Source organism: Sminthopsis crassicaudata, chromosome 3 (genome assembly GCF_048593235.1).
Source record: "Sminthopsis crassicaudata isolate SCR6 chromosome 3, ASM4859323v1, whole genome shotgun sequence".
Taxonomy (NCBI): domain Eukaryota; kingdom Metazoa; phylum Chordata; class Mammalia; order Dasyuromorphia; family Dasyuridae; genus Sminthopsis; species Sminthopsis crassicaudata.
This window is the reverse complement of record NC_133619.1, coordinates 588,570,586-588,588,828: the sequence shown is the minus strand read 5'-3', so window position 1 is coordinate 588,588,828 and position 18,243 is coordinate 588,570,586. Positions and strand designations below refer to the sequence as shown.

Sequence of the window (18,243 nt, the reverse complement as noted above, 5' to 3'; positions counted from 1 at the left end):
CTTACATTTATTTTAAAATTTATTTATTAGTTCTTGACATTTACTTTTATAAGATTTTTATTTTCTTCTTTCTCCCTCCTTACCCTCAACCCCTCTCCAAGGTGGTAATCAATCTGATATAGGTTACATACGTACAATCATCTAAAACATATTTACACATTAGTCATATTGTGAAAGAAGAATCAGAACAAAAGGGTAAAATCAGGAGAAAGGGAGAAAAAACCACCAAAAAGTGAAAATAGTATGCTTCAGTCTACATTGACTCCTTAGTTCTCTCTGGATATAAATAGTATTTTTCATCATGAGTCTTTTAGAATTATTTTAGATCATTATACTGCTGAGAAGAGCAAAATCTATCAAAGTTGATAATCCACACAATGATGCTATTACTATGTATAGTGTTCTCCTAGTTATTTACTTCACTTAGCATTATTAGTTCATGTTAAGACTTTCCAGATTTTTCTGAAATCTGCCTGCTCATCATTTCTTATAGAATAATATTCTATTGCGTTCATATATCACAATTTGTTCAGCCATTCCCCAATTGATGGGTATCCTCTTAGTTTCTAGTATTTTTCCACAACAAAAAGAACTACTATAAACATTTTTTATACATATGAATCTTTTACCGATTTTTTAAATGATCTCTTTGGGATATGGGTCCAGTAGAACTATTTCTGAATCAAAGGGTATGCACAATTTTATAGCCCTTTAAGCATAGTTCCAAATTACTCTCCAGAAGAGATTGGATCATTTTACAACTCCACCAACAATGCAAGTGTCCAATTTTCCTATATCTTCTCCAACATTTATCATTTTCTTTGTCATATTAGCTAATCTGATATATGAAATGGTTCCTCGGCATTGTTTTAATGTGTATTTCTCTAACCAATAGTTAGAGCATTTTTTTTCATATAACTATAAATGGCTTTAATTTCTTCATCTGAAAACTGCCTGTTCATATCCTATGATTATCAATTAGGGAATGACTTTTATTCTTATAAATCTTATTCAGCTCTCCATATATTTTTTTAGAAATGAGGCCTTTATCAAAAACATTGGATGTAAAAGTTGCTTCCTGGTTTCCTGCTTCCCTTCTAATCTTGGTTGCACTGACTTTGTGTAAAATCTTTTTAATTGAATGTAATCAAAATTATTCCTTGCATTGTCGTGACATATTTTGACATATTCCTTGCTCTTAATTTGCTTATGGTATTACACTTTATGTCTAAATCATGTACTCATTTAGACCTTATCTTGGTATAGGGTGTGAGATACTGGTCAATGCCTAGTTTCTGCCATACTGTTTTCCCAGCAGTTTTTGTCAAATAGTGAGTTTTTAATCCCAGAAAAGAGAGTCTTTGGGTTTATCAAACAGCAGATTGCTATAATTATTGATTATTTACATCTTATGTACCTAACTTTTCCACTTATCTACCAGTCTTTCATTACAGCTGTATAACATAATTTGTTTATTTTTCCAAAAAGAAATATTTAATAATAGCTAGAATTTACACTGTGCTTTTAAATTTTCAAAGGGTTTTTATATTTAGCTTTTTATTTTTAAAACATAGGCATAGTTTTCAAAATTCACCCTTACAAAACCTTGTTCCAAATTGCTTCTCCCTCCCTTCCTTCCACCCCCTTTCCTTAGACAGCAAGTAATTCACTGTTAAACATGTGCAATTTTTCTATACATATCTCCACAATTATGCTGCACAAGAAAAATCAGATAAAAAAGGGAAAAAAAATGAGAAAGAAAACAAAAGGCAAGTGAACAACAAAAAAAGGTAAAAAACAAAAAAACAAAAACAAAAAACTTATGTTGTGATCCACATTCAGTCCCTACAGTCCTCTGGGTGCAGAAGACTCCACCACAAGTCTATTGGAATTGGCCTGAATTATATCATAACTTATTTAGCCATTCCCCAATTGATGGCCCATCCCCTTCATTTCCAATTTTTTGCTACCACAAAATGAGCTAATATTTTTACACATGAATCTTTTTACCAATTGCCCAGCTGTTGGACTTACCTCAACAGCCTCTCACACACAAGACCTTCGCCAAATTTTAGCCTTAATTCGTTTCATCTCTACCTATGCCTCACTTCTAAATCTATTTTTCATTCTCACTGAGAACTCCCAGTCCTTCAACCCCTTACCATTTTCTCAGAACATCACTTCACTTTTCTTTCCACTATCCATCCTTTACTTAGTAACCAATTGAACTCCAAGCTATTGTCTACTCCTCTCTACTTGAAGTCACTCTATAGTCATTCATCCTTTATCCAAACCTCAGTCATGGATTATTCCTACCATCCACCTCCTCTACTCATGTGTTGCTAAATGCAACTGAAGGAAATTGCACAACTATCCTAAACTGGAACATTGCAAAATCTTATTATTCAGCTTCAACTAGGCCCTCTCTGTAGTATGGCAGTCCTTTTGTTCATCCCTAATTGGTTTCTTCAACTTCTCTCAAGCTTTTCTGGACCTTTTCTTTTTTCCACTACTGTCTCATGAAAATCTCCTAATTAAAGAGTTCATTTAAGAGATACTTGGAATTTAATATACAGCACCTGTCCCTTTAGCTGAATCTTGAATCAATTTTTCATTAAAGAATTAAGTATTTGAATACTTTAAAAGGCACAAAATGTTTTCACATGAGCTGCTTTGTAGATTATGTCTGTGATCCCGTGATATTGCTTTCCTGCCAGTCTTCACAGGATATCTCTAATTTGAGACGGTCCTCTATTCTATCTGGAACTCTCTCCTTCTACTGGCCTCTTACCTTCCCTGACTTTGCTTGAATTATAGTTTATTTATCTTCTGTAACAGGTCTTTCCTCATTCTCAAGCTCACTGTCTTCTGAGATCTCCCCTTGAATTATTTACAAATAGTTTAAATGTTCTCTCTCTCCCCTTATCAGACTGTGAACTGAAGAGCAGGGATAGTGTTTTTTGCCTTTCTTTGTATCCCAAGCACTTGAGCACCATCTGGTATATTGTTGTTCAGTCATTTTAGTCCTGTCTGACTTCAGGACCCCATTTGGGGTTTTCCTGGCAAAGATACTGGAGTGGTTTGCCAATTCCTTCTCCAGTTTATTTTACAGATGAGGAACTAAAGCAAACGAGATTAAGTGACTTGCCCAGCTAGTAAAATGTCTGAAGCATGATTTGAACTCAGATTGAGTCTTCCTGACTACAGACTATACTCATTGTCCAACTTAGCTGCCTAGTCTAGTATACAGTAAGGTTAGTTGATAAAGAGTTCCCCAAAGACTTCTACATCACCCCTTCACATTCTCTCTGGCCTTTTACTTTACTGAGAAAATTAAGGCCATTCAACAAAAGCATCCTTTTCTCTCAGGGAATTCCCAGATAAGGAAACTCATTGTATGAATGAAAATCTGCAATTTTCCCACAATTTTCCATAATCAAAATGATTTATATCTTACCTTTTGTGAATGACTTCATCCCTTATTTGGTTAAAAACACACAAGCATGAGAGTTTGGTTCTCTTTGAATTTTTAAATTCAGTGACCTTTAATATCTAGATTGAACAACCATTTTGCTTATTGTGACTTGTGATCCAAATTTTAGCCAAATGGCATTCTAGTTTTTCCAGAAGTATATTTCCCCCAAGTAATTAACTTCTCAGGCTTATTAAAACACTGGACTATTGAGTTTAATGAGGCTTTCTATCTAGCCTTTTTTTAATCTACTTTTCTATTTTTAAATAAGTATCATATAATAAGCTTTGATAATTACTGTATCAAAGAATGATTTGGAATTGAGATGAGTTAATACCTATTCATCCCCCTATTGCTCCTTCCTCCCCTCTTAATTTCTGAAGTTTATATAGGAGAAATAGGTACAAATGATGAGGGGAAAAAAGCAATTTAGTGAAGTGGGAGAAACACTAACAACTAGGATTGGTGGGGGGAATCAGTTAAGACTACATAGGAGATGGTATTTTGAACTTTGAAGGGAGCTAGGAATTTTAATAAGTGTCAATGAGGAGGAAGTGCAGTCATGCATTCCAGACTTGGTCGACAGCATATACAAAAACACAAAAGAGGAAATAGAAATACTGTAACAGGTAGTGAAGAGTGAGTATGCCAGTTTGGCTCAGAATAATAACGTGAGGAGTAGTCATGTAAAATCAGTTCAGAAAGATAGGCTAGAAGGGCTTTAAATATTTTATGTTTTATCTTAAATGTAATAGGGAACTCACTGAAACTTTTTGAAGAAGGAAATGATATGGTAAGGCCTATGTCTTAAGAGCATCACTTTGATAGCTGCTTGGAGGCTAGAATAGTGAGAAATTGGAAGCAATAAGATAAATTAAGAAACTATTGCAATGGTCCTAGCAAAAGATGAGGAGAAATTGAACTAGTGTAGTGATTTTGGGAGTGGAAAGCAGGGAAACAAGAGATGAAAAATGTGGAGGTGGGGACAAGATTTAGTAGTTCATTATATATAGGAGTGGTAGACTGAGATGGGATACCATCTCAAAGGGAAAGGCACGAATGATAAAGATGATGATGAAGATGCAGAAACACCGAGATAGGAGAAACTAGGTGGGGAACAGTCAAGAAAACCCAGGAAAGACAGAAAACTCAGAAAGCAGTCAATAGTGTTAAAAGCCACAAATGTTAAAGAATGAGGTCTAAGAAAAAGCCAGTGAATGAATAAGGAAGATAAAATACAGAATCGAATGCCAAAAAAAAAAAAAAAAAAAAAAAAATCCTAAGATGAAATTGGGCTTGTTTGCCTTTGTAATAATAGGGTCTTTTTTTATAAGGTATTTTGATCATTCCTAGTAGGTTGTAAAAGGAATTTCTTATTTAGGTTTAAGTTGGACTTTTCTAAGGTCTCTTTAAGACTGTGTGAATGTGCTCTTTTGTCTAAACATCCCTTTAATACTGATAAATAATTCAGAGGCTAGGCCAGCCCCTTCCGGTGTGATAACAGTAGTTCCTCCCAAGTGTATCATCAGGCTTACAAGCATGTGGACATACTGCTCCCTGGCGGCAGCAGCTCTTTCAGGCACTGTAAAAAGTAGCCATCCCTTGAGGATTTGCATTTGCATCAAGGAGTCTAGCAAATCTTATAAAAGTCTCTACACAAAAATTATTATTAAAGCGCATTCTTGGATTTTTAAATAGGCATTTTTGAACATTCATTCAGTTACCTGATATGTGAATAGTTCTCAGGTTTTCTTCCCTCTCCTTTCCAAATAAATCATTGATTTAAGGAAATATTTTTTTAAAAAAAGCAACCACATTTGTTGTCTGCCATCCATCCATTCAGCCATCCAGCCAGCCAGCCACACTCCATTTTATTGGTTATTAACAAGAAAAAAATCATTTGGCACAAGAATGCCTATTTATTATTATTTTTGGACACAAAACACAAAATATCCCTGCAGGCCAAAAAAAAAATTACATTGCAAAACTGAAACAATCAACATTTTATCAAAACACCAGGCTATGACATCCCTTTCTCCCTCCCTTAATAATTTAGAAAGTACCTCGTATTGCTAGACATACATCCGAATCCAGATTTAATAAAATACCATTTGAAACATTACAAGTCTAACAATATAGAAACAAAATTACATCATTAGTCAAAAGAAGAAATACAAACATTTTACAATGAAATTTCAGCCATTAGACATAGAAAGATCATGAAAATGTCAATAGCAAGGGATAAGAAAAATTTTTAAGTGATAACAAGATCTTTCCTTAAATTTCACAAGGAAAAAACCTTGTAGTTGAAACAGTATTGATACAATGCCCTTGGTCTCTACTTTCTAAAAATGAAAGTAGAGTTACTGCCTTGCTATTGAGCAAGAAAATCCTAAAGAACATTCACAAAGGTTGTTGGGGACGGGGCAGAAAGAGGTTTAATTTGTCAAACAGCATCTGATCAAAGACACCTTTCCCAAAGAAAGGCAAGAAGGAGGCTTCTGAGTTAGGTAGAACAGCCTGATGTTTGTGCCTAGAACATGATTAGAGGATACAAATTGTGCAAAACATGTTTGCCTGTAAATCACAACCTTTGGGAACAGCTACAGGCACAAAATTATCATGTAGTACTTACAGTAAGAATAAATATGTTTTGCCTGCCCAGACACCTGGCTAGAACAAGCTAGCCAGTCCATTTTACAGATTGTTCAGAGTTCAACTCTTAACCAAAAAGAAATCCTAAATGGTTTCATGGCAGGATTGCTGATGCTCTTTGTAAATGTTCTTGTGCCTCATCCCCGAATTAACTTTGCTACATTTCAGTCTTTCACATACCACATAATAGTGCCTAATAGGCTTTATTTAAAAACAGAAAGACCCCCAACATCCTATAAACTACTGCTACAGAATGCACACCTCCCATTGATTGACACATGCATAATGATTCAGTTCATTCCAAGGGGTTAGATAGTTTAAAACTGTCAAACTGCAAATTAACTCTACTTTCAGACCTGCTTATCCTAGTATTGCTGTAATTCTGATGTTGCATGATTACTTCTTAAAGATATATACCCCATGGCAATGTTTTTCCCCCAATAACTGTAGTTATTATTAATATACTTGCATTTACTTTCCTCCAAAAATGACAGCATTGCACTGTTAAAATAGGAATCATTCCTATAAAGTTAGGCCCCATCACCCTTCCCCACAATTCCCCCCAATGGTTAATGAAACCATTTTGTGCAGGTGCACCTGAGCAAGCTAAGGTCTTTCCTAGAATCAATCCAGTCTGAGGTCACATCACTATACTCCATCAGTGCCCCACAACGAGCACATATTGTCAAAGACAAAAAGCAGGACCTTCTTGCCTGATAGCCACCCTCAAATGACCTCACCTGGCCAGACACCCAGCAGGTGGATCCCTCTGGTCCTCCTGATCCAAAGGGTCCATTTTTTCTTCTAGGTGCCTTGTGTCTCTTCCTCTGAGGCTGGAGGACAGAGTTGCTGATGGGTTTATTCTTGTGCTCTCCCTGAACAAATGTGAACAAAAGCAGCCATCTTGCTGAAGCGGCAGCCAGCCTCTCACCGACATGTCCTGATTTTTATTATCCAAGTGAGGTATTTTTATTTTTAAAGGAAAAGCTTAGGAAAGAAAAAGAAAAAAGAAATCTGTGCACTGTGCCTCAGGGGCAGAGCTCGCTCTTCAGTCCCAAAGTCTACAGAGTAAAAACGTCTCAAATCTCACCATTCAAAATAGGTTATAAAACTTCCTGTTGAGTAGCTTCAGCACACCCAATGGTGCTACCAAAAAGAGACAGCAGAGAGAAATGTAAACTTGGATGTATTTACAAGCTTGCTTAAAAGACCAGAAAAAAATAGCATCTGATATTACTGAACTTTTGAAAAGACTAGTTCAATATACATGGTTCAGAACTGCTACTGAGCTCAGAGCAGCTACCACTGTGGGAGCGACTGAGATTCTGAAGAACAGGGCCTGTCTACCACCAGGCAGACAAGGACCAGTCATATGTATAGTGTAACTGATGCTTACGTGATCTCAATTCCCTTTGTTTTAACATGAAAGGAAGTCAGCCTTTTAGTAGAATATAAAAACTGGTAAAGGACATATCAAGCCTCTCATAATACATGTTAGCCTAAAAAACCAATTGTGGTAGGAAAAAAAAAAATGAAAACTGAGTACAATCTAGGCTGGCATACAGTAACTATAATATACAACTTTATAAAACATGCACTGTATGTAACTGTGGGAACATCCTAAATTGCCAAGGAGAAGAAGCTCAAAATGCTGGTACAAGTTACATGTCTCTAGGTTGCTAGCACCATACAACATATTCACTGTACAAATTGGCAAAGCCTTTCCTAAGGGGAACAATCACATTCAAGCTTATTTTAAGAAAATAATTCAGACAGAAAGGACACCAATAATGAATAAAAAACAGGTAAAAATAACCTTTAAAAAAGGATGAAAATGGGTCTTTTCTGACTGGTTTCAGAAATTGCCAGATTGTGAAGAAATATTAGATAAATCATGCACAACCCTTGGCCAGGAAACTACATTTTAGGGATGGGTGGAGTTGGAAAGGGGAACATTTTAAAAAAAGCTTATTGCCAAAGTTAACCTTCTACAAGAAAAGTTTAAAAATCATTTATATTTATCAAACCACACAGCAGCATAAAATGGGCACTTTGTAAAACTTGGAAAAATACCTACAAGCTAATTTTTTTTCCTTTCCTTTTCTATTTTTTTTTTTAAAAGGGAAAACATGAGTATTTTTACTATTCCATGGCAGTGTTATCTGTAATAATTGCAGGCATCCTTCTCTGGTTCAATGACACATTCAAAAAAGGTTTACCCAATAAAAACTGCCAGGTGAGTCTGTAGTCACAAATAGTGCAATTACTCTGCTGCTCGTGCCTGCACCAGCACACTTTTGCAGAGATCAAAAAAGGTAAAACTAGTAAAAACGACAAACTGCAATACCTTCCAAAATTAATGCTCCATAAAGGCATTTACAATAGTAAAGTAAAAAAATCTTTGTTAAAAAGTCTATGGCCCCATACAATAGACAGTTATACTGAAGTAAAATGATGGGTGGCCTGCCCCTCTCAGTCATGCACACCTGCTTGATGAATACAAACAGAAAGAATAATTTCATCTCATCAAACTGGAGGATTGAGGTGATAATCGCAGCTTGCAAAATATTCAAAAGAAACCTCATGTCAAATTCTTTAAAAATTTCAGGTTGATCAGTCTTTTTATGCTTTGAGGTAAAAATTCAGTCCAATGCATCAGAAAAAGACAGTCTAAAAATTTCTATTATTAAAAAATTACTAAAAAAACCCGCAAACAACAAAACAACAAAAAATGGCTCAATTCTGTTGGTGCATCAGACACAGTGACTGTTCAGAACTGCTGGTAGAAGACTGTCTGAAGTCAACTTGTTCCTATCTAATATAAAGCAGTATGTTTTAAAACATGTCAAGACCACATGGTAAGAGAATACAAGGTGTGCCAAATCCGCTAAGTCTTCACAAAGGCTCTCAGGCAAAATACATCGTGTGCTGGGTATCATGGTGAATCTGCACAGCCTTGGCCAGGGCCTGGGGATCCCGGCCATTGCTTTGTCCTGACACGTGACTTCCCTCGGCACTGTGAAGAAAAAAACAATGAAGAACCAGGTGCAACCAACACATGCTATGAAGTAGTAGGGGAGTTCAAGTTCCCCAGGCATGTGTCCCAACAATGAAAAGTCAGTGCTGACAGAATTTTAGAGCAGAATGTGCACTATTCAGCAGGAGGTATCTTGAGGCAGGGCCCAGAGAGGGCCTCATTTAGAGAAGGAAGGAAAGACTGAAAGTGTTCTGCTCCTCATGGAGTAATTCAACAACCTATCCAGATGCTCTGCTGGTTCAGAAGAGCATTCTTGAGTGGGATGTTTCCCCCCCACACACATTTACGGAACATATACAGAATAGGGGCTTAGGGTTGCTTAAAGTCAAGTCTAAGGAACATTTTTAATATTACCTAATACGAACAAAAAGCTGATTAAAACATTTCTAAAAAAACCAGACTGTCTTTCTTACTTTATAAATGTCCTCTGAACAATCTGTTGCTAATTTTTTCCCTTCTCGCTTCATATGCTGTAGAAGTATAAACTAATAGTCTGGTTTCAGGAATTGTTTCCTCTTGGTGTAAAGCAAAATTCTCAATGAGGTCATGCCATTTTATATAGTATTTGGGACTAAGAGTCTAAATAATATTTAAATGATACAAAAAGGCTAGAGCATTTAAATTTTAAACACTATGCAAAACCAAGAAGATAAAATATTGCCTTAGAGACTCTTACCTGTCATGATCCTTATCCACCAGGTGATACCTTGCCCTAAATGCCACCAATCGGGCATAGTAGGCTGGGGCTGGAATGGAGACTGAGCGGGTACATCTTACATAGGTGTGACAGAGCTGGTAAGTTAGAAGCTGGAGCTCATCTGCAGTAAAGCAGTTGTCATCCCATAAAACCTGATAATGGGATGGACGGCTAGTTCCCTGAAGAAATAAATGAGAGATGACAGAGACAGAGACAAAGAGAGAGACAGAGTTAGTTTTAAGATGAAACTGGCTGGGCCATCACTTAAGAGTTAAGAGCTGCTTACAATTCTCCTTATACTCAGAATAATATTCTGAAATTCCAAAGCTCACATGATGATAGCTCCTGAATAGTGACTCTCCAAAATGATCAATAGGAGGTGCTGTGTCACTACTCCATAAATACAGATTGTAATTTTACTTTGGACTTTAATTCCAACAAAATATGCAATGTGACTTAGTATAATAAACATACCCCCTACAGATGGAATAAACAGATCTTGTGCATGTGTGTAATATATCTATACACACATGTATTTTTCAAACATAGGTGTGTGTTAACAGAATTGCAGAATTTCAAAGTTGGAAAAGCCTTAGAGGTCATTAAGTCTAGTATGTAACTCAATGATAGGTTACTTAGCTTTTGTCTGAAGACCTTTAATGAAGGGACACATTCTATCTCCCACAGAAGCCCATCTCACTTTTGGATAGGATGTTTTTCTTTATGTCAAATTCCAAATTTACCTTTCTTTAGCTTCTATTACCCTCTAGGACTAAATAGATTAACATCAATTTCTTTTCCATAAAATATCCCTTTAAATATTTGAATATAACTATCATATCCTTCCAAAAAGTCTTCTCTATCTTGGTCACTATCCTTTGGATTCTAGTTTGTCAATGTTCTTCCCAAAATGTGGTGCCTAGAATTTAACAAAATACTCCAAAATATTAATTGCTCCAAAATAGTATATGTATACTAGAAAATATATCATTTGTACAATCTTTAACTCACTGCAGCCTAAGGTCATATTAGCTGTTTTGGCTTATCAAATAAATCATGCATAACTTGCAGTCCACCAAAATCTTATCAAGCTGTGCCTTCTCTATCTTGTGCATTTGATTTTTTGAGTCCAATCAATTTACATTAGATTTCCCATGTTTCTCTGAATTCGTCATGTTCATTATTTCTTAATGCACAATATTATATTTATATCTCACTAGTTCAATTGATTCCCCAAATAAAAGGCTTGGTTTCCAAATGGTTTCCAATTCTCTGATTATTACATGTACTGCTATAAATATTTTGATATATATCAGATATTTGTTGTTTCTGTCCCTGAATTCCTATGCCCAGTAGTAAATGACCTATAAAGTTAAAGGATATAAAACCAGTTACAATTTGTGATTAATTCACAATGATATCCTTAATGGATAGAACAATTAATATCTCCACCAATGGTAAAATTAAATCTATTCATTTTCTCAGTCTCTCCAAATTAGCCTTTTAATTTTTGTCATCTTTGCCAACTTGGGAGGTGAAATGTCAGGACTCTTGTAATTTGTATTTCTCTACTGATCTGCAGCATGTTTTCATGTGGTTTTAGTTTGCAGTTCTTTTGAACACTATTTATATTCTTTTACAATTCAACTTCTGAGAAAAAACTACTCATCTGATGTGTTTGTGTCAATTTCTTATGTATCTTAGCCATCACATTAATTAGTAACATGTGATGCAATTATTTTCCTTACGTTAATGGTTTCTCTCTTTTTATTCTTATTATCACTGACCGTGTTTCAAGTTTCTAATAATATGCTACATCTACTTTTTTTTTTCATCACCTCCCTGGAGAATCTAAGCTTTTTTAAAATTTCTTTCTCCAAATGAGTTTTATGTTTTCACTAATTCTATACAGTATTTTGGTATTTTGCTTGGTATATATTTCTGATTTTGTCATTTTTATTAGACATAGCTCAGAAAGACTTGGATTCACAATCTCCTCTAATACATACTTCCTGTATGATTCTGGACTAACAACTAAATCCCTCCAAGCTTGAGGCAACCCTTTAAGATCACAGTTTGAAGAAAGGGTGTGGAGCTGCAGTGGTAGAGTAGTTTCCTCACTAGCAAGTTTTCTATGCTATGACAAATATCACTGTTCTTGACCCTGGTGGTGTGCCTTGGCAGGCTAACTCTTAAACATTTTGTGATATGACCGATTCTGGATGAAGCCTCCCCAAACTAAACTCCAGTCCTAGTGTCATAAACTGCCTATTGGGTATTTCCAACTAGATATCCCATAGGCATATTAAACTTGAAATATCTGGGAAAAAAACCTATCTTTCCACTCAAGTTTGACTCACTTCTAAACTTCTTTATTTCTGTTGAGGGAATCACCATCCTTCTGGATCTTCCAGGTTAAAAACCTAGAAATCACCTTAGATTTTTCATTTTCTCTTTTCTTCCATATACACCTAATCAGTAAAATCTTGTCAATTCTACCTCTATATCTCTCCAATATATCCTCCTATCTATATTTATATGACCATCATATTAGTTAGTGCCTCATTACGTCCCTGAACTATTTATAAGAGCTTCCTCATTGGTCTCCCTGCTTCTCTTCTCCAATCCATTGTCTACACAGCAGCCCAAATGATATTTCTAAAGCACAGATTTGACTATGTTGATGCCTTCATTTGTTTAATCAGCAACAGTGAATTCCTATTAGCATTAGAATTTAATTAAAATCCTTCCGTGTGTGTCACTTAAAACCCTTTAATAACCTGGCTCCAATCTGCTTTTCCAGACTTATCAAATTCTGCTCTGCACTCAATCACTGTTTCAGCTTCATTTGCTTTCTTGCTGCACTTCACACATGACAATCTCTTTCCCACTTGAATTTTGCACAGGTTATTCTCTAGGCCAGGAATGCACTCCCTTTTAGATTCCTTTACCTTCCTTTATTTAAGCTCAGTTCAAATGGCACATCTGACTATGTTTCTGATTTATTTAACTGTTAGTACTTCATCTCCCAAAATTATCCTATAATTATTTTCCATATATAGTACTTATTTGTTTACATGTAATATCCCCTGATCAAAAATAATCCCCTTAAGAAGAATAGTAGTTTCATTTTAACTTACGCTCAATTATTGGATTGAACATAAAAATGGGATTCCCATATTTAAAGGCTGGGCACTAGATAGGGATATATAAATAGATTTCTATATCTATATATATATATATATATATTGAAAATTGAATTAATAAATGCCTATCAAATCATAAATTAAGTTATAAATCCAAATTACCTGAATTCCTGCATGACTACAGAGGTAGAAGTCAAATTCAGATGGATGTGTAATAGTGCTGTCCACAGTAGTACCTGCTGGTACATTACCACTTTTCCCCACCTATTTAGGGAAGAAAAGAGACATAAAAAAAGATATAATGAACCATATAAAGCAGAAATTCTAGCTTTCTTCCTCTGTACACAACATTTATAATTGCTTGAGAGGTGTAACGGCAGCTTGCCTATAAATTTCTTCTAGCTTAACCATTTAATTTTCAATCATCTTCCAAGGGCAATCCAGAGCAGGGTTTCTTGAGAGGATCAAATTAAGGGACTATTCTCTCTATAATCCTTAGTTCTTGATTACAATCATTTATAAGTTGCAATATTTGTTTAAAAGAGGGGGAAAAAAAAATACACTGGATTCTAAACCAGAGAAATTTCTTCCTAAGTCAATTTTTATTGATTACTTAATAAACACAAAACCATGATCTTCAAGTAAAAATATTCAGTTAGAAATATTTTAATAAGTTAATCAAAGAAAAACTGATAGGGTCATGTGTATGTTATTCCAAGCTGAGTAAGGTTACTTTACTGGCATTTATAATATATCATAATGGATAAAACCTTGGACTGCAAGTCAAAAAACCTGGAATTCAGTCTCAGCTCTACAATTTCTATGTGGCTTTATAAACTTATTCAACCACTCTGGATTGCTGTTTTCTCATCTGTAAAATGATCACTCAGCTCTTTATCTAAGTAAAAAGCCCACTAAGGACAACACCAGAGAAACAGAGTTGTAGATAAACAATTGGCAAAGAAACCTAATGTAATGATTTTGACAATCCCTATTTTCACTATTTCATGTCTCAGTATTTTGAGAAAGCCTATTTAGTATATTTAGCACAATATAAGAGAGTTACTTAAATTGGACCCTGAAGGTAGGTGTAATTAGCTGTGACTTTTTTTTTCTTCTAGAAACTCATATATTACCTGCAATAGTAGTACTGAACTGAAAACAAAAATCTAACTTGCAATAAACTCTTCTACAGAAATACATACCTGGCTCAGATCATAAAAGCAGAAAAGTAACTGGATTATAGTGCTACTCTGATTATTTCTTATTAATGTTGTTTGAGGTGTGAGGGACATCCAGAGATAAAGAGGGCCTAGAGAATAAGTAATGATCCTACAAGTTTGATGAAGAAAATACTGAATTCCAATGGGATTTGGACAGGCTAATTAACTCAAGTCCTAAAACCTTATGGACAAGTAGATAACAAAGATAAAGAAATCTTAAGAACTGGAGCAGCTATCTAAACAGAAGAATTTCTATTGATAAACTTGAAAAGGCAACCACATGGATTTTGCAAGAACAGTTTAACCTGAAGCAGAGATTTGTGGGCCTAAAGTCCAAAAAGAAACATGTTGTTTCTTCAATGACTAAAGGATTAATAAAAATCAGCTCTGCCTTTGAACAAGGTTGTAAAGTAAGCATGAACTAACAAGTAAGAAAAAAGGACACAAAGGACTGAGCTATAGGAGTCATTCTACCTGGAGAAGGAGAAAGTGGAAGGCTGGAGACAGTCAAGCTGTAAGCAAGGTCAAGCAAGCTGAGGAACATAAGACTGTAAAACTAATAACTTACCTCTACCTGTTTACATTGGATGTGGTGGCAGGGAAGGAGGCCACAAAAGAAAGGAAAGGGTAAAGGCCATGAATCCTAGAAGTGAGGCCTTTGAGTCACTCCTCCCTTGCTTCCCCACCCTCAACCTACCCAAAAGACAGCAGGAGAAAGTTATGGAAGTAAGCCATGACTAGAACTTAAAAGCATTCTGTGTGAAGACTTCTGTTTTTGTCACAGTGCTATTCATGTTTGTGGCTACTCAACATTTTAGTAATCAGAAAACTTTTATAAGCCTACATCTGTCATACTCCCAACACAAATCTCCTTGTGACCTGAGCCAATCAAAATGTGAGATGAAGTAGATGTTTCAAGTTAAATACTTATCCTGCTGAACAACAAAAAGTTAGATTTAGATTTTCATACATGTTATGGTTTAAATGCACAATACCTCAGCACTCATTCATCTACCCAGAATGGAACAAGGAAAATAAAATTCAAAAAAAGAAATTTTACTAGACAACACCCCTATTATCCCACCACACAATTTTTCTTGACTCCTTACCCTTTCTGTTTTGTCTGCACAGAAGAGTCGAGTATGATGCCTTTTCTGCACAACAATGTATGTTATGCCTGGGCGGTAATCTTCTTCCAAGCTAATACATGCCTTCCGAATTGCTATTAATTCTGGCCAAGCAACCTACAAGATAGAAAGTTAGTTATGTTTAGCTAAGAATCCTCTTTTCTTTATTCAGGTGTGACTTAACTGGGGGTCAAATTTCCCACACTACTGAGGGTGAGGGTAGTTGGGGGGGGGGTGAGGTGAGTAGGAGGAGAGAAGAGAATGATAGGGGAAAGCACTAGAATTTTCTCTCAGAATGGGTCATGTTCCCAACTCTGAAAGTAAGAATTGAAGGGCACCTGCTTCATCTGTCCCTCGGAGACCCCTCCACGGTAATAAATGATTCGAGTGGGCTTGAAGCGTGTAGATTTGTAGAACTGGATCAGAAGTTCTCGAACCATATTAGTCAAGTCTTGGATCACCTCCTGGCTATAGAGGAGCTCTTGGGAGGTCTCCTGGCGAGAAGTCTGTACTCGCACAGTAGCGCAGTATCGGCTGGGGTGTCCATCCATGCTTCCAACCACTGCAGCAATAGAAGGCTTCTTTCCATCTCCAGCAGGAGGATGAGTAACATCTGCTCCCAGAAAAATGACAGGCTGCTGGAACACTGAGGGCCTGTTCAAATTTAAAGGGATGTTTCATTTATTCACACATGAAAAATAAAGATTATATTCAGCAAGTTTATTATTTCTTAACTCTTCCTAAATAATGAGATTCAGGAAAGGTCATTTATTTTTGCTGTGCTCATTTTTCTACCTTTAGTCATTTCTAGAAAAGAATCAAAACCTTTTAACTCCAACATTTATTTAGCAAGTACTATAGGTAACTCTCACATAAAGTAAGAATCTGATAAGTTTACTGAACTGAAATCAAGATGGAGTAAGAGAGGGGTATCTGATCTGAAAGAACTGATGATTTAAGGCACACATATACATGTGAGTGAACATTATAAGGAAAATACAAGAAAGAGGAGAGAATCTTTTTGGAATGAAGGGTCAAAGAAGAGAATCAGAGAAGTTTAAAGATAAAATGGCATTAACGAGAGTGAGAGAGAGAGAGAGAGAGAGAGAGAGAGAGAGAGAGAGAGAGAGAGAGAGAGAGAGAGAGAGAGAAAGTGAGTGTGTGTGTGTTAAGGGTGTAGAGTTAAATAGGAGTTGAAAGGAATTTTTTAAAAATAGCTTATATTTCCAAATACATGCAAATATAGTTTTCAACATTCACCTTTGAAAAATCTTGTATTACAAATTTTTCTCCCTCTTTCCCCCAACCCCTCCCATAGACAGCAAGCTAACCAATATAGATTAAACATATGCAATTCTTCTAAAACATATTTCCATATTTGCCATGTTGAATAAGAAAAATCAGATTAAAAGGTAAATTAAAAAAAAAAGGGAAAAAAACCCTAAGCAAATAACAACAACAAAAAGTGAAAATAGTATGCTTTGATCCATATTCAGTCTCCATAGTTCTTTCTCTGGATACAGATGGCATTTTCCATGTCAAATCTATTGGAGTTGTCTTGAGTCACCATTGTTAAGAAAGCCAGGTCCATCACAACTGATCATCACATAACTTTTTTGTTACTATGTACAATGTTCTCCTAGTTCTGCTCTACAGACTTTTCTGAAATCAGCCTACTCATTATTTCTTATAGAACAATAATATTCCATTACATTCATACACTATAACTTATCCAGCCATTCCCCAACTGATGGACATCCACTCAACTTCAGTGCCTTGCTACTACAAAAAGGGCTGCTATAAACATTTTTGTATATGATGTCTTTGGGATACAGACCCAGTAGAGACACTGCTGGATCAAAAGATATGCATAATTTGATTGCCCTTTGAGCATAATGATTGGAAGGTATTCTAAGCATGGGAAGGATGGTACAAGCAAGTCTGAAAAGGTGAAAATTATAGGATATAGTTAGCTGCCTATACTTGGTATCCAGAGTACCAAGGAAGTACAAATTAAAAATATGAACTTTTAAAATAAGTTCTTAGACTCTCTATAAGTGGGGTTTGCAATGTTTTATCTATGTGGAAGTTATATATACAAATAGCCTCAAATCCCACTTATAGAGAATAGAATGTGTCTATAATTGAAGTTACAAAAGACTAAAGTTAGAATCCCTCTTCTAACCATTATAAAACTTGGTTATCTATCAGACAACAATTCCTTATCTTGTCTGATAGATAACCAAGTTTTATTTTTAGTGGATAAAAACTTCAATATCCCTGGCATATGAATAGCTAACATTTACTTAAGATTTATAAAGAATTTTACCTAATTTCCTCTTTTGCTTATAACCAGCACTTTGTGAAGGTGACACTGTAAGCATCATTATCCTCATTTTACAGCTTTTGACACTGAAACCTAAAAGGATTAGGTGTCTTGTTCAAGGTCATAAAAATTAAATAATGGTCAGAAGAGGGATTCTAAGTTTAGTCTTTTGTAACTTCAATTATAGCACACATTCTATTAGATTATATTGCATTTGAATTATCAATATGGTTGGAAGGATAATATGCCTAAGATGATACTTGGCCTTTTGGGGAGCTGAAGAAATGGAGGAGGTATACAACAGTCAACTTCAAGTGGTAACACTGTCAAGAATGCTGAAAAGGTTTGTTGTAAAAATTTTTTGATCTCTTTTCTTTAATCTTAATCTTCAAAAGCCACTAAGATGATTTTCCTTAAGTCTCTTTTTCAATCATTCTTTACGTTTGGTTTTCCCTCTCTACTATTTCTTGTTACTTTATGAATACTAATAATAACCTTGATTTCGTCATATGCCTTTAAAAAAAAAATTAGATTTTTAAATTTTGAACCAAAATGAAGCC

At 35.4% G+C, this 18,243-nt stretch overlaps 1 protein-coding gene across 3 annotated transcripts in view; it reads right to left on the bottom strand.

The window, feature by feature from the left end:
* The window catches only part of AGO4 (argonaute RISC component 4), a 70,309-nt gene that overhangs the window by 10,885 nt on the left and 41,181 nt on the right, over positions 1–18,243 (bottom strand). Inside the window, exons 14-18 of one of the 3 annotated variants that reach the window (XM_074305110.1) lie at positions 15,696–16,011; positions 15,340–15,474; positions 13,170–13,271; positions 9,841–10,040; positions 6,945–7,114 (exon numbers count right to left, since the gene is read on the bottom strand). In XM_074305110.1, the coding sequence (XP_074161211.1) occupies positions 7,078–7,114; positions 9,841–10,040; positions 13,170–13,271; positions 15,340–15,474; positions 15,696–16,011 (790 nt within the window). In that variant the 3' untranslated portion in view covers positions 6,945–7,077. Of the gene's footprint in view, positions 1–6,944; positions 7,115–8,203; positions 9,144–9,840; positions 10,041–13,169; positions 13,272–15,339; positions 15,475–15,695; positions 16,012–18,243 lie in introns of those variants that run through there. The other 2 variants (XM_074305109.1, XM_074305111.1) reach the window with 2 other exon arrangements.